Here is a 25421-nt window from a genome sequence, read left to right as displayed (position 1 = left end):
TATTTTTTTTAAATGTAGTGAGTTATGGTTTGGAATGTACTTCCTGAAAGAGTGAAGGAAGCAAATTAAGTAGTAATTTTTAAGAAATTGGATGTGTTCTTGTAAAGGAAGAAATTGCAGACCTATGGCAAAAGAATGGGGAGAGTGGTACTGATAGGTAGATTTTTTAGAAAGCCAGCACAGGCATAAGGGACTGAAAGGCCGCCACCTGTGCTGTAAAATTCTGAGTACTGACACCTTGGACTTGCATCATAGAAACATAGAAAACAAGAGCAGGATTAGGTCATTTGGCCCTTCTCTGCCATTCAATATGATCATGGCTGATCCTCTATCGCAATGCCATACTCCTGTGTTCTCCCCATACTCCTTGGCATGTTTAGAATCTAGAAACATGTCTATTTCCTCTTTTAAATATATTCAGTGACTTCGCCCTCACTGCCTTCTGTGGTAGAATCCGCAGATTCACCACCTTTTGAGGGAAGAAGTTTCCCCTCATCTCAGTCCTAAATAGCCTACCCCGTATCCTGAGACTATGACCCCTTGTTCCAGACCCCCAAGCCAGAGGAAGCATCATCCCTGCATCCAGTCTGTCCAACCCTGTCAGAATTTTGTTTCAATGAGATCCCATATCATTCTTTGAAACTCCAGTGAATACAGGCCTAGTCAGCCCAATCTCTCCTCGTATGACAATCTTGCCATCCCAGGAATCAGCCTGGTGAACCTTTGCTGCACTTCCTCTAAGGAAAGTATATCCTTTCTTAGATAAGGAGACCAAAACTGCGCACACTACTTCAGGTGTGATCTCACCAAGGCTCTGTACAACTGCAGTAAGACATCCTTGCTCCTGTACTCAGTTGTACTCCTCTTGCGATGAAGGCCAACATGTCATTTGCCGCCTTGACTGCTGCATCTACATGCTTGCTTTCAGTGATTGATGTACAAGGACATCCAGGTCCCTTTGTCCATCAACATTTTCAATCTATCACAATTCAAATAATACTCTGCCATTCTGTTTTTCCTACCAATGTAGATAACTTCACACTTAGCCACATTATACTGCATCAGAGCCACATTATACTACATCTGCCATGTAGTTGTCCACTCAACCTGTCTAAATCACCTTGCAGCTTCTTAACATCCTCCTCACCACTCGCATTCCCACCAAGTTTCATGCCGTCAGCAAACTTTGAAATATTACATTTGGTTCCCTCATCCAAATCATAGATATATATTGTGAATAGCTGGAGCCCAAGCACTGATTCCTGAGGCACCCCACTTGTCACCATCTGCCACTCTGAAAAAGACCCATTTAATCCTACTCATTTTCAGCTGTCCTTTTTCACAGGCGTCCCTTTTTTCTCCAAAATGGTCACTGTATCCACCAAGTTACAGATATCGAATTCATGGTTCATGTATTTCAGAGGCAATTTTTAGTTCTGGGAAAATTAAACTCAAACTGTAGAAAATTGAATAAATGCAACTAAAGCACTTTGGAGTTTATTACACTTTTAAAAAGTTGGAGCCATGTTGACTTAAGCTAACAGCTAGAAAGGAAAGATCCTAAAACCACAATTGGGCTTACTTAGCTAGAGGCATGATGTACATACTGCTTGCAAAGAGATGTTTTGCTTAGGGAATTGGAGCTAAATTAGTTTGAAAACATTCAGTGAAACTTGAAAGGATATATTTTTCTCTGGTTTCAATTTGTGTATCTTTTTGCTGGAATAGGGGCTGTTACAGTTTGGACCTTGTGTGGTGTGCAGTCCACGGAGAGACCCTGGGAGTTGTTAGCAGGCTCCAGGCAGTGAGGGTTTGGAGAAGTCTGGGGAGCTGAGAAGATGAAGGAAGGTCACTGGTTCAGTGATAGGCATTTAGGGCTCAGAAAAAGCCCTGGGAACTGCTTATAGCTCAGTGCAGCTAGGATGTTGGATTTCAGAGAAACACAGGGGGAAGTGCCAGCTTAGTGAAGTTGGCGGTCTGCAAAAGAGTTGGAAGTATAATGGTAATTAGAGGCTGGAGGGCATTTTGTGAACCCTGTGTCTTAGGCAAAGAGGTTGGACCATCATGAGGTGAGTAGTCATTGAGGCAGTCGGAGTCTGAGTGGCTTTTGAGGAAATTCAAAGCTAGACCGTTGAAAGTGAAGTGTTGAAATTCCTTTTGAGAGAGATGAGTTTTAACGAGATTTTGTGACTCAGTGGTCATTGGCGCCTGGAGGTGTTGCCGAGAAATCTGTGGGTCGCATCTGCTACTTAATGTGTATTTGACCACAGTTTGCCTGTTAATTCATATTTACCTCATCTTAATTCTGAATGTTAAGAGTATAAGATCGGTATTATAGATTGTTCTACTTTACTGACTTTGTATGGTAAAGATTATTTTGTTTAAAACAGAGGCTTTATTCTCTTAGCAAGTACCTGGGATTTCGAACTTTGTCCACTTTAAACAAAAGTTATTGTTCCTTAACTGGATCTTAACTGTAAAAATGTTCTCGAGAACCAGCTGGTTAGGTGCTAAGAACTTTCGTTTCAATGCAGATATAACAGCAAGACTGCAACCAATACAGCAGAACCTATTTCTGACAATACTTTCTCAGACAACAGTCCTGTCTGATGGTTGGGTGCATACGCACCTTCTGGCATTATCAAAAGGTTGCTTTTGGAAACGGGGGCAGTGGCTGCAGGAGGATCAAACCTAGATACCAGTATGAGCAAAAAGGAATCCCAAAACAATTTATTGGTGGTCATGATTTTCAGACTCTCAAATGTTCAGAGTATATCTTACCAAATTGTAATGGCAGGCTGAGACTCACGATTTTAAGCTTAAGAAGGGCTTAGTGTATTGAAAAATGCCCGTAGTTTCTAATTTGAGAGTCTGGTTTGTGTGTCTTTTTTTTTTCATTTTTACATTGCAAGTTATTTGGGAGTGCCCATTTATGCAGATTTTGTTCTGCTGTGTACAAGGTTCACAGCTTGTGCAGTCTCAAAACAGCTGCTTCATGTAAACGTGTCATTAGTGTTCCATTGCAGGTAATTCTCTGGCTCTAACTGAAAAGGTAAGAATGCAGTCCCATACAGGTAGAGGGGGAGGATGTGGTCAGCCATATCAAAAGCTACACACAGATTAAAAGATGGATAGTTTGGCAAGCCACAAATACATTGGATGTCACTTATGACCTTTTGGAAGGATGGTTTCAGTAATGTGGCAGGGATGAAAACCTGAGAGGAATTAAAACATGGAGTTGCAGGGGTAAATGGGCACAGATTTGGAAGGCAAAAACATGTTCAAGGACTTTGGAGAAGAAAGGAAGGTTGGAGATTGGGCAGTAAGTTTCAAGGGCAGAGGTCAAGGGTGGGTTTTTAAAGGGAGGGGTGATGATGGCATATTTGATTGGGAGGAATGTTTATACCTGAGGAGAGTCAGCAAATTTGGGGACCAGGAATGGAACTTGGATGGCCACAGTCATAATTTGAGCTATTCTTCATGTTCCACCACTAAAGCAGGTGGTCATATTTTCATGGCCTGCTTTTGAGCAGTTGAGGGTTGTCCAGATTTTCTGTGGAAGATTGAAACCTTGTCTTTTGGCCTTGAAGTGAGAAAGTAATGGGGACAAAGTAATCAAAGGTGGACACGATGGTGTGATTGAGCAAATCAGTAGCTAAAGAAACGTGGTGGTGAATAGCTAGACGGTTGGAAATTTGGAAGTGTAGTTTGAAGTGACTTGTAGAGCTTTTTCAGGGAAGACACGGAAGGAAAGAGTTGGGAAGGAGGTGATGATCAGAGATGGCCTATGCTGATATGTGGTTGAAATAGAGCGATTACCTCAGCTGCTGATCACTAGAATGTATGGAATTAAATAAAATGGTTTAATTGTTTGGTAGTCACTTTGACCTGCTCCCAGGTCCCCATCGAGCTATAATAAGAATTAAATCATGTTGAAAAAAAAATTCCAGACTAATGAAAGCTTTTGTTACCCTGGTGTGAATTTGGAATGTCAACTTTGTCACCATGATTCGAAACCATTTGATCAGTTCCCAAGGTTTGCATGACCTAGTCCTGAACTTGCATCTTCCTCTAGTTTTTCTCCTGTCTTTCCTCATACCCTCTCTGAACTCACCCCTATCCATGAGACTCACCTCTTGCTCCTTTGACCCTCTTGTACCAGACCACCTAACATTCCTTCTTCCACATTTCTGTTGTCCCCAGCAAAACAACTAACTATGGCTCATTTTGGGTTTTGTTCTGCCTGGAATGGCCTTTATCTTTCAGCTTCCTGCTTCTCCCATTTTACTTGGAGTCACCACAGTGCTTGTTGATCATTCTTCTACATCCCCTCCTGTCAGTCACCCATTCCTCTTCCAGTCATGCTACATTTAAATCTGTCACCACTGCATCTTTCCATCTAGCCATGGGCCTTCCTCCTCCTCCTTCCTGACAATCTCCAGTCTATTACCCGCCTCACCATATTTCCTCTCCCTCTTTCTGCGACAGGTAACCATACCATTTCAATCTCTTTTAAAAAATAGGCCAATCATGAATTGTTACAAAGCCTAGCAATTCGTTACTTCATTCAACTAAAATTAATGTGGCGTTTTTTTTTTTGCAGCACCATTTTAACTGATTAAAATTGGCAGAGTATTCATCAAAACTTTAGTTATTATAAGTCTAAGAGCTGACTTGTATGCACATACACAGAAGGTTATATTTTATTCCTAAGAACCAACAAGTTGTAACAACATGCACTTCAGTTTATATAAATGAAACATTGCCATAATTGCAAGTTATTGAGCTGCTTTTGTATTGGAGCTATTCGAATCCTGGTGTTGCACATCTGTTGAACGTGACCTAGCTTCTGCCCTATTACTAAATCGAGCTATGCCATCCTGGCTATAGATTGGAATCTGAGCAGACTCACAGATGCATAAAACCAAACTATCCAAGTCTGCTGTTGGTATAAGTGAGCCAGAATTACCTGGGGTTGGCTTGGATTCGAATTTCTTAGAATCTGAATTGGAGCTGCTGCAATTTAAGAATAACTATGAAGTAGAAGGTTATGATGGTGCAAATGTAATTCAACATCTGTCATTTAAATCAATTTTCAGTATCAGTCCAGCTGAATTTATCATTTGCACAATCACTTGCTGTCTTTGTGCTCTTCTGTGCAGTGGGAGATGGGATCCTCTTTAGTCTGTACTTTATGCCATAAAATGATTGCATGGCACTGTTCATATTTCATCGTAAAATGAAGGAATTAACAACATTGCCACATGTTTCGAAGCCCATAGTCCAGCTGTTGAGCTTTGCAGGGCTGTGGCACTCTAGTAAGCAAGTGGTAAAATGAACTTGAGTAACAGGTGTGGAAATTGGAACTTATGCTGATTTTGCATTTTAACTATGCTGAAAGGTAAGAGCTTTAATGCACAGTTTGTAAAGTGTTTAACCATAAGTGAATCATTCCATGATTTTGTCTTTGCCTCAAGAAGTGAGCGTTGGTGTTTATTGGAATTGCACATCTATGTAGCTCTGTGTTTGATGAAAACCTGGTAGATGAGTGATTATCCTGAATTATGTATTGGAATTTAACTGGAAAGCAATGAAATATTCCCATATTAATTTCAGGTTGACCATACTCAAAATCAACCCATCCATTCTTGCCATAATTAATGTCAGATTGTAGTTTTTTTGATCTTGTGGATTGTTTTAATTTTGATCAACAGATATCATTACGTTTCATTGTTTGCAATTCACAAATATCCAATGTCTGACTTGTAGTTCTTACAAAATAGACCCTGGCCATATTTTTGAAATGAACTGTATTTAAAATGTGTATACCACAGTCATGTAATAAGCCTGGACCTAAACAGAATCTAATGGATAAATTTCCTTTCTCTGAGAACTGTGTACTAAGTACTTAGATGATCTTGGCATCCACTTTAAAATAGTGTTTGTTGCTAGTTAACCAGGAATAGAAATATCTATGGTATACTTTTCTTCTCCCTAATGTGGGGTGCCTAATCTAATTATTAGAGACTTAGCCCATCAGTGTGGTGCAGCAGGCTCTCTGTTTCTTGGTCTGCCTTAATGACCTCTTCCCTGGAAAGGGGTGGTTCTGCAAACGATCCCTCTTGTTTCCACTCTTCCCAGAATGTCAGGTTTTGAATGCCCAGTGAATATGGTCAAGGTCACTTCTGGTTCAGGATACCTCCTTGTGTGTCTTAATTCATTATTCTGCTTACCAACTCTCGTCCCTGCCCTGAAATCAGTTATATCACTACTTCAGAGCTGCTGTATAACCTTCTATGGTGATGTGAAACTATTACTGAAAAGTTGTGTTGAGGAGAGAGGTTTGTTATAGTGCAAATTTTGGGTTTGTTTTGTGAGTTTGCATAGTATTGTGTAAATAAAGCGTTTGAAACGTGGTTGATGTTTATGCGATGCAGGATCATGTACCTGCCATGTGCCCATATTCCTTTATTCCTTTCCCTCAACTATATTATCCTATATTTTACATGTTGACAGTACTCATTTCAATCACTAACATTGTAGTGCATTTTACTCCTCTCAGCACTGTTTCATCTTAAAGAAAAATACGAAATCTTACATTTGTATCATAAGTGTGTTTCAATTTTAATTCTTGTCTCACAGGAAATTCTAAAATCAGGAATTTTATTGGTTGTATCTAATAGGTATGGATGGTTATTTTGAATTCTTTGGGCAAGGTTCAAAAATCTTTTGCTACCAAATTCTCCCAACGTATGAAGCATTTTTGCAACTATTTCTATGTGGTATTTGTTTTTCCTCCCTCTGCAGAATCCTGGTACGTGGCTGGGTGGAGATGATGAGCCGTTGACTGGCTTTACTTGGCGAGGTGGATGTGAGCGAGAAACTACTGGTATACAAGTTTGGAGCGAAGTTTTTGTAATCAACAAATCTGATGGAAGCCAGGTACACTCAACAATGAACTTCTACAAAAACACTGAACACTTCATGGGTTCCATTTCATGCATTTAGCAATTTCTATAAATGGGATCACTATCTACAAATGCTCTAAATTGCCCCAATGCAGGACTTCCCAAACTTGGGGCCATAAAATGAGATTCTGCTGCTGCAGAGCTTGCAACCCCGAAGGTTGCCGTGGAGCTCCAACTGAATGTTAACAGCTGCAAGGCTGCTTTAAATTCTCTCTTTTTTTTCAATGGTGGGCCTGGCCTAAACGGTCCATGCTTGAGGGTTGATTCATGCTGCAAGAAACCCATTGAAAAGGTGAGTTAATAAAATTTTGCGAAGATTAAAAACCCCACTCCTCTGTCCCCTCAGCTGCCACTGAGGGGTCACAGCAATTTCAAAGACTCGAAATGGGGTCACAGTGGGAAAAAGTTTGGGAAGCACTGCCTTAGTGTGAGCTTTTAGTTCTGAGTTAGCTAATCACAGCCTGAACATCAGGGATTAAAATTAAGTTAACTATTTTGCACTTTTGGAATGGGAGGAATTGAAGAAATGGGGGGTAAAGTTTAAAAATTATAAAAGCAATCCTTGTCCACATAATCACCAGTAATCTCAATTTTAAGAATTTGTGTTTACACTGCGAACTAGAGAAGCTTCTTATAATAACTGGAAGCCCAACTTGAAGCAATTCTTATTACTGAGTTACTTTCACACCTCTACATGCCTTGAATTGTAATAGCAATATTCATGGTGTAGCTTAAGTAATTTGAAATCAAAGAAAACCCTCAATTTAGCTGCTTAGATTTTTTTTCTCCTCATCCCCACCCCACCCCAGCCTCTTGGGCCCGCTTTCCCAGGTTCCAGTGAGGATACTCCAAATCGCACTCAAGTGTAACTTGCCAGAGTAGGTTTCTGACTCATGGAAAGTTGAATTCTACAAAGGTTGCAACTCCTGGAATCCTACGTAATAAAGAATTGTTCAGGCCCACAATCAGTTGCCCTATTGTTGGGACAGAAATGATGATGTTTAGTGGTGGCAAATGAGGGAGATATGCACCCCATGTTAACATGTATTTTGATTAAGGAAAAAATGCAAAAGAAAATTAAACATCACATGCTGAAGCATGTATAATTGTTTAAAACATTTTTTGAAGTGATTTCAGCAATTTTACATTGTAACAGTATATCATTAGAAGGTATGAGTTATCTGGCATGAAATACAATAGAAATTTGTTTGCATAGTTTCACTGTTGGTTCAATTGGTAATGCCCATTGTGGTGCTGAACTCTACAAGTAGAGATCCAAATCAGAAGGGTTTGTTACCACATGCTTCCATAACTCTGGGCTAAAAATCAGGCAGGTTTTTAACTTTCACTCATGTCATAGCAATCCTACTGTGAAGTGTGCATAAGAAAATCTGGGTGAGAAGAGGACCAGATTAGCTGCAAAGGCCTCTCTGACAGCTGATACTCACTGGTTTCAAATGTGAGAATAGGTCCTGCATCCAGGGTCTACTGGTGCCCTATGATCTATATCCCATTGCAAGTTGAGTGCCTTCAGGAGGAAGTGGGAGGTTAAAATGTAATAATTCTGCTTTTTCTGTTACTTGATACAGTACCTTTTAATAGTTTTAATAGTTTTTGTCTGACTGGATTGTTTTGGTCAGTTAAGGTGTGACTCTGGTGGGTTTATTTGGTGGCAATGCCTGGCACACCTTGATGATAGTTGGCTAATTAGATATTTTGGAACTTCATTGTAACATTGAGGTACTGAGTGTATAGAGTATAATAGTTTTTGATTTCATCTGATAAAAGGAACGTGTAATAAGGGCTAGGGCCTCTGTTTGCAAGAGTGGAGAGTGATGTGAGGAAGTAATACACATTCACCCACCCTTCTCATAAGCTATTGTGACCAATTTCACATTTCAAGGCAAGTTCTTGGGGATGGAAAATCAGGCAATTCAATTATAACACTGGAAAATTATTTGAGGATTGTGTTGATTTGCTATTTGGGATGTATTTGATGTCACTTAGAGTCATAGTGAGAGTTATACAGCAGAAAAACAGGCCCTTCAGCCCATCGTGTCTGTGCCGGCCATCAAGCACCTATCTATTCTAATCCCATTTTCCAGCACTTGGCCCATAGCCCCGTATGCTATGGTGTTTCAAGTGCTCATCTAAATACTTATTAATTATTTGAAAGCTATTCTTTCTGCTAAAAATGAAAATCCACTAGATTTGAGTGAAAAGGTTTTCGAAAAGCTGCAAGATGAATTAAAATCGGCGTTGATTCTATAGATGAAGATGATGACAGTCTGCACCCTCCAGAGTTTCTACACCGTCTAAACCCAATGGGCAGGCCACTGCACAAATTTAGACTTGAGGAAGGCACAGAAACCTGAATCCTAAACAAGAACTTTGTAATGACCTTGATTGATAGTTCGGAAGCTGTTTTCTTAGATGCTGAAATTAAAGCAGATTTCAATGAAATAATGTGTATTTCTTGAATAATATTGAGCCTATCAGAAGTAAACTTGACTTTTGAACTCGAGAAAACAATTGCCAATTAGACTTTCATATTCTATGACAATAAACATGTCCTGACAAAAGCTTGCTTTTACACAAGGCCAGTTTTGTGTATTTTTTCCCCCTGCCCCCCATAGTGGGAAGTTTTGATTTTGAAGCCTTTGGTGAAAGAATAAATTAAAATCCTGTATTTAAAGAATACTGTTGCAATAAAGTTGCTAATTTGCCTGCAAATGTTTTAAGTCTGTGCTAGCATTGTAGGAGGTATTTTGGGATGGATGTGCCATGGGAGGGAGAAGTTGGCATAAGAGGGATGGAATGGCATGGAAGAGAGGGGATGCGTGAGGAATGGGGAGGGTCATTGCATGGAAGGGTGGATGCCATGGGAGAAGTGGAAGCAGCGTGGCTTGGGATGGGTGAATGAGATGTTGGGATTGGTTAGATCTGCTAATCTGACTGCAGATGTTTTGCAGGTCTCTAATATACCCATATTATAAATTGTAAATGTAATTTCAAATCTGTCAATTTTATTTTATGATAAGAACATGCATTTATATGGTACATGTGTGTCCTTTAGATATCCCAAAATGTTTCACAGCTAATTTTGCGGTATTTTCACACTATCGTTGGGCAAACAAACACGGCATACAATTTTGTATGCAGCAACATGTCTTGAGCTCTTCTTGATTGTACTAGTTGAGGGATAATTGACGGATCTTCAACAATTTGCCTGATTTTTTAAATAATGTGTTAGGAATTAGAGGTCGTTTTAAGCAAGTTGTATTTGTGGGTGTTATGAAAAAGATATAGCTTTAAGTTGAATTTTTTTTTTATTTGTGGGTTAAAAGGGTAAAAGGTCTAGTTTCATTTAGCATTTTTTCTGAGATGGAGACAGTAAATCTGAAGCTTTGAATATGTGCATTTTTAATGCGGTTTCAGGACTCTTGAAAGTGATTTAGGGAAGTTAAAACAAAGTAGAAAAAAACTGGGCTGTTGCCTAGCAACAGGGAGCCCACAGAGAGACCAGGAGAAACAGAAAAGCAGTTTGAATTCAGTTGGTAGGACCATTCCACAAACTGCCAGAGTAGGCAGGAAGGGAGCTGCAGAGAGCAGGTCCCTAGGAAGGAAGAAGGTCCCAATAACCAGGGAGTTGGGCAGAAGATGGTCCCAGGAAGACATTGAAGTCAAGGGAAAAGAACAGGAATCTTAACCAGCCTTGTTTAGTGGAATTGAAAGTAAGGAACAGAGGAAAAGGCTCCAAATTAAGAGAAAACTGCGGGGAGCAGAACGGGCTTGCAAGAAGCTAGAAGATCCAAGGAGACAGCCAAAGGTTGGTGACTCCTTACTACAGGCTTGTGAAACAGTTGTGTTCTGTTGGCACGGCTGAGTATCTTGAGAGAGTGAGTGCGTGGAAGATGAAGCTTGAATGATGTGGTGATCCAGGGGAAAGGAACATCAGAACAAGGTTGAAACCCTGGAGGTGGATCCTTGTGGAAGATGACCAAGTGAAAGTGTTGTTAGGGAGAAAATTAACAAGGGGGTGAAAGATTATTGAGGGTAAGCAGGAATGTGGGGTTGAGGTTACAATCAGATCAGCCATGATCTTGTTGAATGGCGGAGCAGGCTTGAAGGGCTGAGTGGCCTACTCCTCCTAATTTATATGTTCGTATGCCAAAATGAATTCTTCAAGTGTTGAGATTGGAAACCTGAGGAGAAAGATGGTGTTCTGTGAAACTGGTTGGCTTACGATGTGACAAGCGTCTTGGAGTTGATGAGAGATCCATAGCATCTGTTTGGGGTGGCATTTGTCACTTGATCTTGGGAGTGTGGTATGTTTGACTGCAGGTCGCTTATTGGTTTACATGGATTGTATACTTACTGGGAACATTAGAGTGTAAGATTTTTTGCAGCTGTTATTATTACAAATCTGTATATAACTCTACGGTATGGTTATAGGTGAAGGAATAGTGTAATACAGTTCATCTTTTTCTTGTTTGATAAATGTTTTATTCTTTTGTTAAAAGTACATCAGCAGACTCTCTGACGCTGTTCAGTAGCTGCCCTCCATGTTTCTAAACAAAAAATAGTTCAGATCTATCAAGCCAGGTTCCACCCAGGGATCAGACTTGTCCAGTAGTAACATCAGCTGGGATCATGACAAGTGCCATGGAATCTTTTTGCATTTACCTGAACAACCAGGGGTTTTGGTTTAACACATCACTGGAAAGATTAAAAGTGTGCATTTTCTTCCAGAATCAGTATGTTACAGCACAGGACAAATATGTTCAGCCCATTTTGCCTTTGAAAGGGTTATCTAATCAGTCCCACTCCGTTACTTGCTCTTCGTAGCCCAGCAAACGTTACCTTTTTCAAGTATTTGTCCAATTCCCTGTTGAATGTTGTTATTGAACCTTCTTCCACCGTGCTTTTGACAATGCAATCCAAATAATGACTTGCTGCATGAAAATTTTCTTCCTCATTGCTCGTTTGCCAAATAATTTAAATCTATTTCCTGTGATTACTGACATCTCTGCCATGGAAGTTGTTTCCTATTTAATCTTCTGATATATTCACGATTTTGAATATCTCTATCAAATATGTCCTTTAACCACCTTTACTCCTTAAGGTGAAAATTCCCAGTTTCTCTAGCCCTTCCATGTAATCGAAGTCTTTCCTTTTATCTACTATGCTCGTAAATCTCCTCTGCACCTTCTAAAGTCTTTGACATCCTTCCTAAAGTGAGGCTCAGAATTGGTCACAATACTCCAACTGGGGCTTTACCAGTACAAAAACAGAATTACCTGGAAAAACTCAGCAGAGCTGGCAGCATCGGTGGAGAAGAAAAGAGTTGATGTTTTGAGTCCTCATGACCCTTCAACAGAACTGATTGAATATTAGAAGAGGGGTGAAACATAAGCTGGTTTAAGGTTGGGGGGGGGTGTGTGTGTGCGTGCGTGCGATGTGCTTGTAGGGACAAGCAGGCAGTGATAGGAGCAGATAATCAAAAGATGTCACAGACAAAGGAACAAAGAAGTGTTGAAGGTGGTGATATCTAAACGAATGTGCTAATTAAGAATGGATGGCAGGGCACTTAAGGTATTTTATAAAGGTTTAGCATAACTTCCTTACTTGTGTACATTCTGCCGCTATTTATGAAGGCAAGGATCTCGAATGACACCTAACAGCCTTCTCAGCTTTTTCCTGCCACCTTCAAAGACTTGCACATGTACACCTCCAGCTCTCTGTCCTTGATCATCCTTCTTTAAAGTTGTCCAATTTTAGTTTATATTGCCCCTCTTCCACCTTCCATCAAAATGAATCCTTTCATACTTTTCTACTTTAAATTTAGTCTTCCCGTTTCAGTAGTCTGTTTGACCTTCTGAAATTTGATACCATTCTTGCTGTTTACTGAATTTGAGCTTTGCGTTATCTGCAAACTTTGAAATTATGTCCTTCTACCCAATTCAAGAATGTTAACAAATTATCAAAGAGCAGTGGTCCAACAGTTCACCTCCGGGGAACATCACTGCATTCCCTGTAGCTGTGGGGGTGGCCACCACTTAGAACATGTACTCGAGGAATTACTCAGCCTTTCATCCCGGTTATCTAGAACATGAGTTCCCATGTGGCACAGGAGTTGGACGTAACTGAGCTCAACTGCCCCATCATTTTTTCTCATATCTACTTATGATATGTAAAGGAGAGGGAAGATTTTTGCAGTTGTTTTTGCTAGAGTGTCGTCATTCCTTAGGAAGGAGAATGCATGCTCTGGTCAACAGGGTGTGGGGTGATGGAGGAGGCCCTGTTCTGGTCCTTTCCAATGGATATAACGCACAAATATGAAACTAAAATGTGCCAGTTGCTGGAAATCTGAAATAAAACACAAAATGCTGGAAATGTCCAGTAAGTTGGGCCGCACCTGTGGAGAGGCAAAACATTAAATTTTCTGGACACTGCCATTCTGATGAAAGGTATATGTACTTGAGGGTAAGGCTGCAGGATGGATAGCTAGAATGCTAACTGGCGTCTTGAAACGGAAGATACTTTGGGGGAATGGAGAGGGGGAGAATACAACAGAAATGTTGTGGTCTTAGAATTTGATAATTAAGGGTTGGACCACATCCTGCTGTTGTGACAGAATCCAGAAGGGATAAAGGAAATTGAAAAGGGAGTGTGGAAGAGCCAGTTGTCATGGTCCATTTTGGGACCAATAATGTAGGAAAGACAAGGTCCTGCTAATGGAATATCAGAAGTTAAGAAATATATTTTTAAAAAAAGGTCCAGTTAGCATCTTGGGCTAATTGGCATAGGAAATGGGCATTTTTGAGAGGTGGAAGATTGGTGTGGGAAGATGTTCATTTCACAGGATATTGCCACCAGTACTGGGACAAAGAGCTGCAGCATTGGGACAGGCACTGGGACCTAATGGAAAGGATAGGTAAGGCTATGGATAGGACCTCAAACTGGGGGACGGATGTGGTTTTAAAAACGGCATAAATTTGAAGTGGCAAGAAATGAGAGTTAAGAAAGAAGTCAGACCATAGTAAGTAACAAGGATAGCAAATGGTCAGGGTGCAAATGCAGTTTTGGGGGAACAATGTATAAAAGGATTGTTGAAAATTAAAGTAAAAGGAACAACCCATTGTGAGATTAATTTAACTGTCTGTAAAACAATGCACCTGGTACCTAAACTGAAACTGGAGGCAATGATCTGTAGTAAGGAATCAAATGTAGGAATAGCTGAAATTTTGCAACATAAGTACAGGGAAGGCAACAAAACATTGCAGATTATAGCAATGGAGGATGGGGAAGGAAGGTGCTGGGGTTGGGGGAGGTGGATAGGTTAGCTGTACAAATTAGGTAATGGTAGCTAAGGTTAGAAACAGGATCCATATGAATTGAAATAAAGGATAAGGAATTGACCATGCTAATAGTTGTATGCTGCCACCACCTAAATGAAAAGGAAGTGAAGGAAGAAATATCTAAGCAAATATGTGAAATGAAGAAAGGACATAAGATTGATAATTATGGGAGTTTTTAAGTACCCTCCAATGAACCAAGTAGAGGTAGAAGGGGCATGGGAATGGTGTTTCAATGTGTGCAGGGCACTTTTCTTATATAAAAGGCCTAACACATGATAGGTTACATTGGATTTAGTATTGGGAAATTAATTTAGTTAAGTGACTTTCATTAATTGTTTTAGTATTTATACATTTTCCTTTTACATTTCCCTATTTTTATGTAATGCAATTCTAGTTCCTTTTTATGTTCCTAGCTGAGGTTACACCTGGACAATCCTGATCCCAGAGTGGAACCCAACTCGATAGATCCTAACTTCTAATTTGTTTGTTCAGATACATGGAGAGTAGCTACTGAACAGAGTCACAGGAGTCAGCTGATGAACTTTTAACAAAAAAATAAAGCATTTATTCAACAATAGAAGATAAACTATATTACAATATTCCTTCACCCAGAACTATACCTTTACAGATATATACAGATTTGTAATGGTAACACAAGTTACAAAAGGTATCTTATACTTTAATGTTCACAGTAAATACAGTTCGTGTAAACCTATGGTCAGACACACCACGCTCTGAAACCAAGTGACAGATACCACCTCACCCAGATGCTATGGATCCCTGATCAACTCCTCCATAGACACTTGTCACACTGAGCCAACCAGTCTCTCTGAACTCCATCTTTCACACGAGGGTTTCCAATCTCCACTCTCCAAGAACTTGCTTTGAAATCTTCTCCCAAACTGACGCTTTCTCACTGACGCCTTCTGCAAGGGTTCACCTCCAGGGTTTCAAAGTCCTTCTGATGTTCCTCTCCCCTGGATCACCATATGCATTCAAGCTATCTTCCATGCACTCTCCCTCACCGACTCAGCCACCAACAGTACCACTGCTTCACATGCCCATAGCAAAGACTTACAGACCTTCAGTTGTCTCTTTGGACCTCCTTACCTCTTGGAAGCTTTTCTTGCTTTAAACCTTCCTTCTGCAGTTTTCGTCTCTTTTAAATCTGAAGCTTGGAGCCTTTCTCTCTGCCCCTCATTTTTAACTTCGCTTAACAGGACCTTTTTCTAGGTTCCTGTCTTTGACTAGAAGGTCTGCTTGCGACTTTCCCCTGTTCCATTACCCTGGATTTTGGAGTCTTTCCTTTAGCTCAGGACTTGCTTTATGTTCCCTTTGCTCCAGTCTCCTGGCAGCTACTTTCAAAACCAACAACTCAAACCACTTCCAAAATCAACCTTGTGTGTATACCTGTGGGAGGGACCTGCCCCTCTGGACCCCTGTTGCTGGGCACCAGCACTGTTTCTTTTTATTCTTGTTTGCTTAACATAGCTTACAGTCGTAAAAAGGGAATTAGAAATGCAGGCACCTTTTAAAATGAAACTAAAACTCAATTTGACCTTTCTTAACACACATACAGAAATACAAATCAAATTTAAACTTCAAGCTGAACGTCATTCCTAACAACATCCACAAATACCAATGTAACTTACTTAAACTACCTCTATTTCCTAACATTGTATTTTGAAATATCTACTTAATTTTAGTTTTATCCTCTTGGGTCTAGTTACTCTGTATTTACTGTTGCTCCTTAGTTTAAATTACTTAGCATTTCCTCACCTCCTGCATTAAATTCCTGACATTCTGTTCAGCAGAATAATCCAATTGTGATCAGGCTGTCTACCCACAATTCTTTGCTTCAACAGTTATCCCCCTCATACTGTTTTTGGAAACTCTCTAATTACAACTGGTCAGCCAACTGGCAGCCACAATGATTAACACCTGGTCAGGAACTCACTCACAGCTGATTGTTATTTGCCTTTAACTTCCAGTTTCGAAGTAAGAAAACCAGGATAAATTTCAATGTAACCATGGACCCAATGGAGCAGAATTACTAATCACTTGGGTGTTATTTAATGTGATCAAAGGCGGAGATGTGACACCCTGCCCCATAACCACAGGTTTTTTTTTTTTGGTGCTTGTATCATGGACATCTTATGGAAGGACAAAATCAAGAGCAGATCTCCCAAGAAACGGCAATCAACAATGATGACAACCCACAATGAAGTGATAACCATTTCCATATGTGGCACCTGTAGCAGAACCTGCTTCTCATGGACTGGTCTCTTCAGCCATCAGCAAAGATGCACCCTAAAAGCTGTTCCATCCCCAAATGATTTGATTTGCTGCATGTCCGTCATCTTATGCAGATGGAAGGACACCGACAATGATCTACGTAGAAACATAGAAAATTGGAGCAGGAATAGGTCATTTAACCCTTTGAGCTCGCTTTGCCATTCAATATCTCAACGCCATACTCATGTTCTATCCTCATACCCCCCTATTCGCCTTGAGTCCAGAAATCTACTTATTTCCTTCTTAAATATATTCTGTCAAGATATAATGTTATTGGAAATTATTTTAAAATAGAGTTTAGTGGTGTCTGTGTCTATGTAGGTGTATGTCTTAATTGGATTAAAGCCAGCTGGTCTAGAGGCTTTGATGTATGGAAGAGAAGTAGGTTTGAAATGTTAATTAGAAAAACTTGGGGAAGTTTAGGAACATAGGTGTCAAGGGGACAATTTGCATTTTTAAATAAACCATTCAAAAGAATGGGTGAAATGTTATACCTAGCCAGAAGAAGCCAAACAATGTTTACTTTTTTCAAAGCTTACTAATAAAATTGGTGCTATGAAAGGGGTTTTATTGTTAGAGGTGAAGTTCACAAGACCTAGTGATACAATGAGAATTTGCATTCAAAGAGGAAAATATGTACAAAGGAAGAAAAGGCTGTTGGCAAAGGGAGAGGGATTCTGAGATCTAAAGCCACCAGCCTGCAAGCCTCAAGCCGCTGTCTGCAAGGACCCAGAGCTGAAAGAAACTCATTTTGAATTGGACTGTCCTGGTGTGTGCTTTGCCAGGGGTCTGTTTAAATGTGTGTTTTACTGTTGCCTTAATGGAGGTGTAACTAGGAGTCAGATTAACTAGGGGATTTTTGTAGCTATTATAATTTTGTAGACATATGTATGTGCTTACAATCTTTCTTGTATTAATAAGTACTTAATTTAGTTTTATATAAATCTGTTGAGACTCAGTGGTCTTATTACTACTGAATTCAAAGCCTGCCTCTCGAAACGTACAATTGCAAAATAGGTTATGACAGTTGTTTCAAGTTTCCCTCTGGGATTTGAACAGCTCAGCATCTACCATTGGCTGTGTCATCATAATTCAGGGACTTGGCCCCCAGAGCCTTCTGTGATAGAGAATTCCACAGGTTCACCACCATTTGAATGAAGAAGTTTCTCCATTTCAGTTCTAAATGGCCTACTCCATATCCTGAGACTGTCACCCCTTGTTCTAGACCCCCCTCCAGCCGGAGGAAACATCACCCATGTATCCAGTCTGTCCGTCCCTGTCAAAATTTTTATACATCTCAATGAGATCCCTTCTCATTCTTCTAAACCGCAGTGAATACAGACCCAATCTCTCCTCATGTGACAATCCTGCCATCCCAGGAATCAGTCTGGTGAACCTTTGCTGCACTCCCTCTATGGCAAGTATATCCTTTCTTGGGTAAGGAGACCAAAACTGCGCACACTACTCCAGGTGTGGTCTCACCAAGGCCCTGTAAAGCTGCAGTAAAACAGCCTTGCTTCTGTACTCAAGTCCTCTCGCAATGAAGGTCAGCATACCATTTGCTGTCTTAACTGCTTACTGCACTTGCATGTTTGCTTTCAGTGATTGGTGTACAAGGACACCCATTATACATCAATATTTCCCAATCTATCACCATTTAAATAATATTCTGCCATTCTGTTTTCCCTACTGAAGTGGATACTTTCACACATGGCAGATGCGGTATAACGTGGCTAAGTATTTGCGTGCCCACTCAACCTGTCTAAATCGCCTTGAAGCCTCTTAACACCCTCCTCCCCACTCTCATTCCCACCAAGTTTCATGTTGCCAGCAAACTTGGAAATATTACATTTGGTGTTCTCATCCAAATCGTTATGTATTGCAAATAGCTGGGGCCCCAAGCACTGATCCCTGAGGTACCCCCCTAGTCACCCCCTGCCCCTCCGAAAAAGATGCATTTATTCCTACTTTGTTTCCTGCCTGTTAACCAATTCTCAATCCATGCCATTATATTACCCGCAATCCCATGAAGTCCCACATAAGAAGTTAGTGCGTAAAATTAATCAAAAGCTTTCTGAAAATCCAAATACACCACATCCACTAGTTCTCCATTATCTATTTTGCTAGTTACATCCTTAAACTGCAGTAGATTTGTCAAACATGATTTCCCTTTCATAAATCGATGTTGACTTTGTCTAATTCTATTAATGTTTTCTAAGTGTACTATTATCATATCCTTTATAATAGACTCTAGTCTTTTCCCTACTACTGATGTTAGGCTAACTGGTCTGTAATTTGCTGTTTTCTCCCTTTTTTAAGTAGTGGGGTTACATTTGCCACCCTCCAATATGCTGGGACTGTTCCAGAATCAACAGAATTTTGGAAGATGACAACCAGTGTATCCAATATTTCCATTACCACCACCTTCAGTACCCTGGGATGTAGATTATCAAGCCCTGGGGATTTATCAGCTTTCAGTCCCATTTAATTTCTCCACTATTGTTTTAGTAATACTAATTTCCTTTAATTACTCCTTCTCACTTGGTTCCCTTGCATTCCTGGGATGTTATTTGTCTCTTCCTCTGAAGTCCAAACTAAAGTAGTTGTTTAATTGCTCTGCCATTTCCTTGTTCTCTATTATAAATTCTCCTGTTTCGGATTGTAAGGGACCTACATTTCTCTTCACTAATCTTGTTTCTTTTTTCGTACTTGGAAGCTTTTACAGTCTGCTTCTTTGCTCCTTGCAAGTTTACTTTCATATTCTTGTTTTTCTCCTCTTAATCAATCTCACGGACCTCCTTTGCTGAATTCTAAACTGCTCCCAAACCTCAGGCTTGCTACTTTTTCTAGCAATTTTATATGACTCCTCTTTGGATCTAATACTACCCTTAATTTCTTTTGTTAGCCATGGTTGGGCAGCTTTCCCTGTTGTGTTTTTGCACCAGAAAGGAATGTATAACTGTTGAAATGCATACATTCATTCCTTAAATATTAGCCATTGCCTATCCACCTTTTTAATGAAGTCTTAGCCAACTCATGCCTCATACCTTCATAGTTTCTTTTGTTTAGATTTAGGACCTTAGTTTCAGGTTGGACTACTTCACTTTCCATCCTAATGAAGAATTCTATCATGTTATGGTCACTGTCCTCTAAAGGACCCTGCACAAGATTATTAATTAACCCCTTCTCATTATACAATTCGAAATCTAGGATAGCCTGTTCCCTAGTTCTCAACATACTGGTCTAAAAAAAACCATCTTGTGCGCACTCCAGGAATTCGTCTGCCACAGTATTATTACTAATTCAGTTTCCCCGGTCTATATGTAGATTAAAGTCACCCATGATTACTGTAGCATCCTTGTTACATGCATCCCTAATTTCCTGTTTAGTGCTGCCCTCTACCTTATCACTACTGTTTGGAGGCCTACAGACTACTCTGACTGATGTTTTCTGCCCATTGTTGCTTCCTGGCTCCACCCAGACTGATTCTACATCTAGATTTTCTGAGCCAATATCCTCTCTCACTATTGCACTGATTTCATCCTTAACTAACAACACCAGGCAACCTCCTTCACCTTTTTGCCTATCCTTCCTAAATACTGAGTACCCTTGGATATTCAGTTCCCAACTTTGGTCACCCTGCAGCCATGGCTCTGTAATCGCAATCATATCGTACCAGTTTACATTTATTTGCGCTGTTAATTTGTCCACCTTATTGTGAATGCTCTGTGCATTCAGATACAGTGCCTTTAAACTTGTCTTTTTAACATTTATACATGTCATTTTTTGTACTATGGCCCTATTTGCTGCTAGCCCTTGTTTCCTCTGCCTTCCATTTTTGCTTTCTACTTTTCTGTCTTTCATTCCTATCTTAGTTTCCTCTTGTGCCTCCTTGCTCAGGTTCCCTGCCAGTCTAGTTTAAACCCTCCCCCACAGTACTGACAAATACTCCTGCGAGGATATTGGTCCTGGTCCTGCTGAGGTGCAACCCATGCAGCTTGTATAGGTCCCAATGCCTCAGGAATCTAAATCCCTCCCTCCTATACCATCTCTCCAGCCATGCATTGATTTGATCTATTCTTCTATTCCTGATCTTGCTAGCACGTGGCACTGGGAGTAATCCTGCAATTACTACCTTTTGAGGCCCTGCTTTTTCATTTATTTCTTAGCTCCCCATATTATGCTTTCAAGAATTCATCCCTCTTTTTACCGATGTTATTGGTATCGATATGGACCACGACTTATGGCTGTTCACCTTCCTACATCAGAATGTCCTGCAGCCGCTCAGTGATATCCTTGACCTGGCACCAGGGAGGCAACATACCATCCTGGTGTCAAGCCTGCTGCCACAGAAATGTCTATCTGTTGCCCTTAAGATAGAATCGCCTATCGCTGTTGCTCTCCCACTCTTCTTACCCCTGCTGTGCAGTTGAACCACTTGTGGTGCTATGGTCTTGGCTCTTGCTGTATTCCCCTGAGAAACCATGCCCCCACAAGCAGTATCCAAAATGGAGAATCTGTTAGAGAGGGAAAAGGACCCAGAGGACTCCTGCACTATCTGCCTAGTGCTTTTACTCTGGTGGTCACCCATTCCCTTTCTGCCTGTGCACTCTTGCAGTGTAACTACCGCAGTATGACTACCACACTACGTGCTATCCACGAAGATCTCATCCTTGCGGATGCTTGATGGCGATTCCAACCGCAGCTTCAGCTCTAAAATGCGGATTTCGAGTAGCTACATCTGGAGACACTTCCTGTAATATTCACAAAGAGTGTAAGGACAGTCCTAACAACTACTGGCAAGTTAGTTCAACATTAGTGGTGGATAATGGTTTACAAACAACAATAATCGGGGGTTGGGGGGATGTGAAATCTACAGGCACTTGGAGAGGTTTAAATTAATTAAGGATAGCCAGCACAGATTTTTAAGAAACAAAAACAAAAATAGCTGGAAAAACTCAACAGTCTGACAGCATCTGTGAAGAGGAAGATAGTTAATGTTTCAAGCCCGTATGACTCTTCATCAGAACTAAAGGGAGTTAGAAATGTGGTGAAATATAAGCTGTTTAAGGGGGATAGGACAGGTGGAGCTGGATAGGGAGGGCCAGTGATAGGTGGTGGCAAAGGAGAGATTTTTAAGAGGCAGATCGTGCTTGATTAATTTAATTTTTCAATGAAGCAGCTGAGAATATTGATGAATAGAATGCAGTAGTAGATGTTATCACAATAGATGTTAAGAAAGCGTTTGACAAAATCCAACATAAACTGGTTAACAAATTTGAGGCACGTGGAATAGGAAGATCAATGTCAAATTGAATAAAAAAATTGGCTTAAGGACAAAACATTGAATCATGGTAACTGGTTATTTACCACGTAATAAATACTGGAGAATGGTAGGCAATGGTTCAGTGCTAGGACCACTGCTGTTTTTGCTATATATGCATGACTTGGATATTGGAATACAGAGAAGCTCAAAGCTTGGAACGACAGATAAGTGAAGATGGTACTCAATAGACTCTGACAGGATATAGCTAGGCTAGCAGAATGGGCAAACAAGTGACAGATGGAATTTAATAGAGAACTAGCTCTCAATTTTATTAATTGAATTGAAATTCCACCGGCAGCCCTAACCCGTGTCAACATGATTGAGGTGTATAAAATTGAGGGGCATAGATAGGGTAGATGGGAAGGAACTTATCCCCTTGGTGGAGGATCAATAACCAGGGGGTATAGATTTAAGGTAAGGGGCAGGAGGTTTAGAGGTGATGTGAGGAAGAATTTTTTCACCCAGAGGGTGGTGGGAATCTGGAACTCAATGCCCGAAAGGGTGGTAGAGACAGAAACCCTCATAACATTTAAGAAGTATTTGGATGTGCACTTGTGATGCCATGTCATACAAGGCTGTGTGCCTAGTGCTGGAAAATGGGATTAGAATAGTTAGGTACTTGTTTGACTGGCGCAGACTCGATGGGCCGAATGGCCTTTTTTGTGCTGTAGACCTCTGTGACTATGTGAGGTGATGCATTTTGGTAGAAGGGTTAGGGAGAGACTATATTGACTTACTGGCACATTTATAAAGTTTGTGCAGGGACAAAGATCTTTGAAGGTGGCTGATGGATTGCTTCCTAGGATATTAAAGGAAGTAGCTACAGAGCTAGTGGCTGCACTGGTAGTATTCTTCCAAGAATCATTCGATTCTGGAAAAGCCCCAGAGGATTGGAAAACTGCAATGTAACACCCTTATTCAAAAAGGGAGGGAGACAAAAAAACAGGTAACTATAGGCCAATTAGCTTAACATCTGTCACTGGCAACATGTTAGAGTCTGTTATAAACGATGTAATAGAGCATTTAGAAATGCATAATATAATCAAGCAGAGTCAGCATGGCTCCATGAAGGGGAAATCATGCCTGACAAATTTATTGGCATTCTTTGAGGAGGTAACAAACAGGATAGATAAAGGGGAAACAGTAGATGTAAATAGTTGGATTTCCAAAAGGCATTTGATAAGGTACCGCACATAAGGCTACTTAATAACATGGAGTTCATGGTGTTAGAGATAGTATATTAGCATGGATAAAGGATTGGCTAACTAACAGAAGACAGAGTTGGGATAAGGGGAGCATTTTCATAATGGCAACCTGTAACTAGTAGAGTGCCACAGGGATCAGTGCTGGGGCTACAATTATTTACAATATATATTAATGACTTGGATGAGGGAAGTGAATGTACTATCGCCAAGTTCACGGATGACACAAAAATAGGTGGGAAGGCAAGTGGTGAGGATAACCCAAAGGGAATGGACTATAAAAATAGGGAAGCCTTGCTAAAACTATCTAAGGCCACACCTTAGAATGATGTGAACAGTTTTGATCCCCTTATAATCAGGGAATCAATGGTTATAGGGAAAAAGTAGGAAAGTGGAGTTGAGGATTATCAGGTCGGCCATGATCTCATTGAATGGCAGAGCAGACTTGATAGGTCGAATGTCCTACTCCTGCTCCTACGTCTTATGGCAGGACATATTGAAAGAGTGGTTAGCAAAGGATATGGGATCTTGGACTTCATAAATCGAGGTATTGAGTACAAAAGTAGAGTAGTTATGCTGAGCTTTTATAAGCCTCTGGTTAGGCTACCACGAGAGAATTGCGCCAGTTTTGGTCACCACCCTTTAGAAAGGATGTGAAGAACCTTGAGAGGGTGCAGAGGAGGTTTACTAAAATGCTTCCAGGGATATGAGAATTTAGCTACAGGCTATGTTGGAGAAGTTGGGATTCACCTAGGAGCAAGGTTGTTAAACGTGTACAGGATTATGACAAGTTTAGATAAGCTAGACATAGAAAAGCTTGCTCCCATTAGTTGGTGGTACAAGGACAAGGAGTCATATTTAAGGTTTCAGACAGAAGATGCATGAGGAAGAACTTTTTAATGCAGCAAGTGGTAATGACCTGGAACTCATTGTCCATGAGAGTAGTGGAAGCAAACAATGATTTCAAAAATAAATTGATGGGCACTTGAAAGAAATAAACTTGCAAGGCTGTGAGAATAGAGTGGGGAATGGGACTGATTGGATTGCTCCATGGAGAGCCAATAAGGACTCGATGGGCCGAATGGTGTCCTCTTGTGCTCTATATGATTCTGACTCTGACCGTTTAGCAAGCCACTTCGTTTAGTTGATTCACAGCTAACTGAAGTTATCAGGAAGCTAACTGTGTATTTAATAAATTGGTCCCTAGTGAATGAAGTTAATCTGCAGGTACAATTTTTGAAAGAAGCTCAATTGGATAAATATTTGAAGGGAAAAATGTTGCAGACTATAGCAAAGGCAGAGAATGCTATTAACTGGATAACTCAAAAACCAGCACAGGCAAAGCAGGCTGAATGACCTCTTTCTGTGCTGTTACCATTCTGGCCTGGATCGTCTGGTTAGTGGTGCATTGCTGCTGCCTGCGAACTCTTCTCTGACCCAACATTACTACCCATTTTCAGCCCTGTTTTCCAATTCTGGCTGAAGCAAAAATATAGCTTCTCCAGGGTAATTCCAGTGAGCATAGGAGAGTCGGGGGGGGAAGGAGACAACACTGCCTCTTTTTATGGCAGTAGCTGTCGTATTCAGGTAAGTTTTTAAACGTCTCAAGTTTTTGCATGAGTGGGGGGTGAGAGAATGGGTGGCTGAGGGGAGCGGTCAGGGGCTGGGGAGGAGGTGGAGGCTGCGAGGAGTTGGTTCTGGTGCTCAGTTGAATTATGCTGGCTAACCACAGAATTAGACCAGGTAATAAACTGTGTAACATTTCCAAGGTAAGTGTATGGATAAGGCGCTCATATCTGGTCCGGGTTTCTGACCCCGAGCTCAGGGTCCCAGGCTGCTGGGAGTTTAAATATCCTGGGTAATTTCCATGCATGTCTGTGTGCCAGAACATCCGCAGGGTCCTGATTTGGGCCTGCCATGATTCATTAGAGCAGTATTTGCATTGGTATCTTTTCTGGTGTTAGTATTAGTTCAATGAATAAACGGTGCATGCTACCTTTTATTTAAAATTGCCTTAGATAGTCAGAAGCTTTTTCCCAGGGTGGAAGAGTCAATTACTAGGGGACATAGATTTAAGGTGAGAGGAGAAAACTATAAAGGAGATATGTGGGGCAAGTTTTTTTTACATAGAGGGTAGTGAGTGTCTGGAATTCGCTGCCATAGGAGGTGGTGGAAGCAGGTACGATCGTGGTGTTTAAGAGGCTGCTTGACAAATACATGAATAGGATGGGAATAGAGGGATACGGACCCTGGAAGTGCAAAATGTTTT

The 25421-nt window shown here is 40.7% G+C and overlaps 1 protein-coding gene across 6 annotated transcripts in view; it reads left to right on the top strand.

Moving 5' to 3' along the window:
- atl2 (atlastin GTPase 2) overlaps positions 1-25421 on the top strand; it is an 89567-nt gene that overhangs the window by 38088 nt on the left and 26058 nt on the right. For all 6 annotated transcript variants that reach the window (XM_041211138.1, XM_041211147.1, XM_041211109.1 and 3 more), the window contains one exon: positions 6808-6942. In XM_041211138.1, coding sequence (XP_041067072.1) covers positions 6808-6942 — 135 coding nt within the window. The remainder of the gene's footprint in view (positions 1-6807; positions 6943-25421) is intronic.

This window comes from Carcharodon carcharias, chromosome 2 (assembly GCF_017639515.1).
Source record: "Carcharodon carcharias isolate sCarCar2 chromosome 2, sCarCar2.pri, whole genome shotgun sequence".
Classification (NCBI taxonomy): Eukaryota; Metazoa; Chordata; class Chondrichthyes; order Lamniformes; family Lamnidae; genus Carcharodon; species Carcharodon carcharias.
Note: the sequence above shows the minus strand (reverse complement) of the source record. Positions and strands in the feature narration are given on the sequence as shown.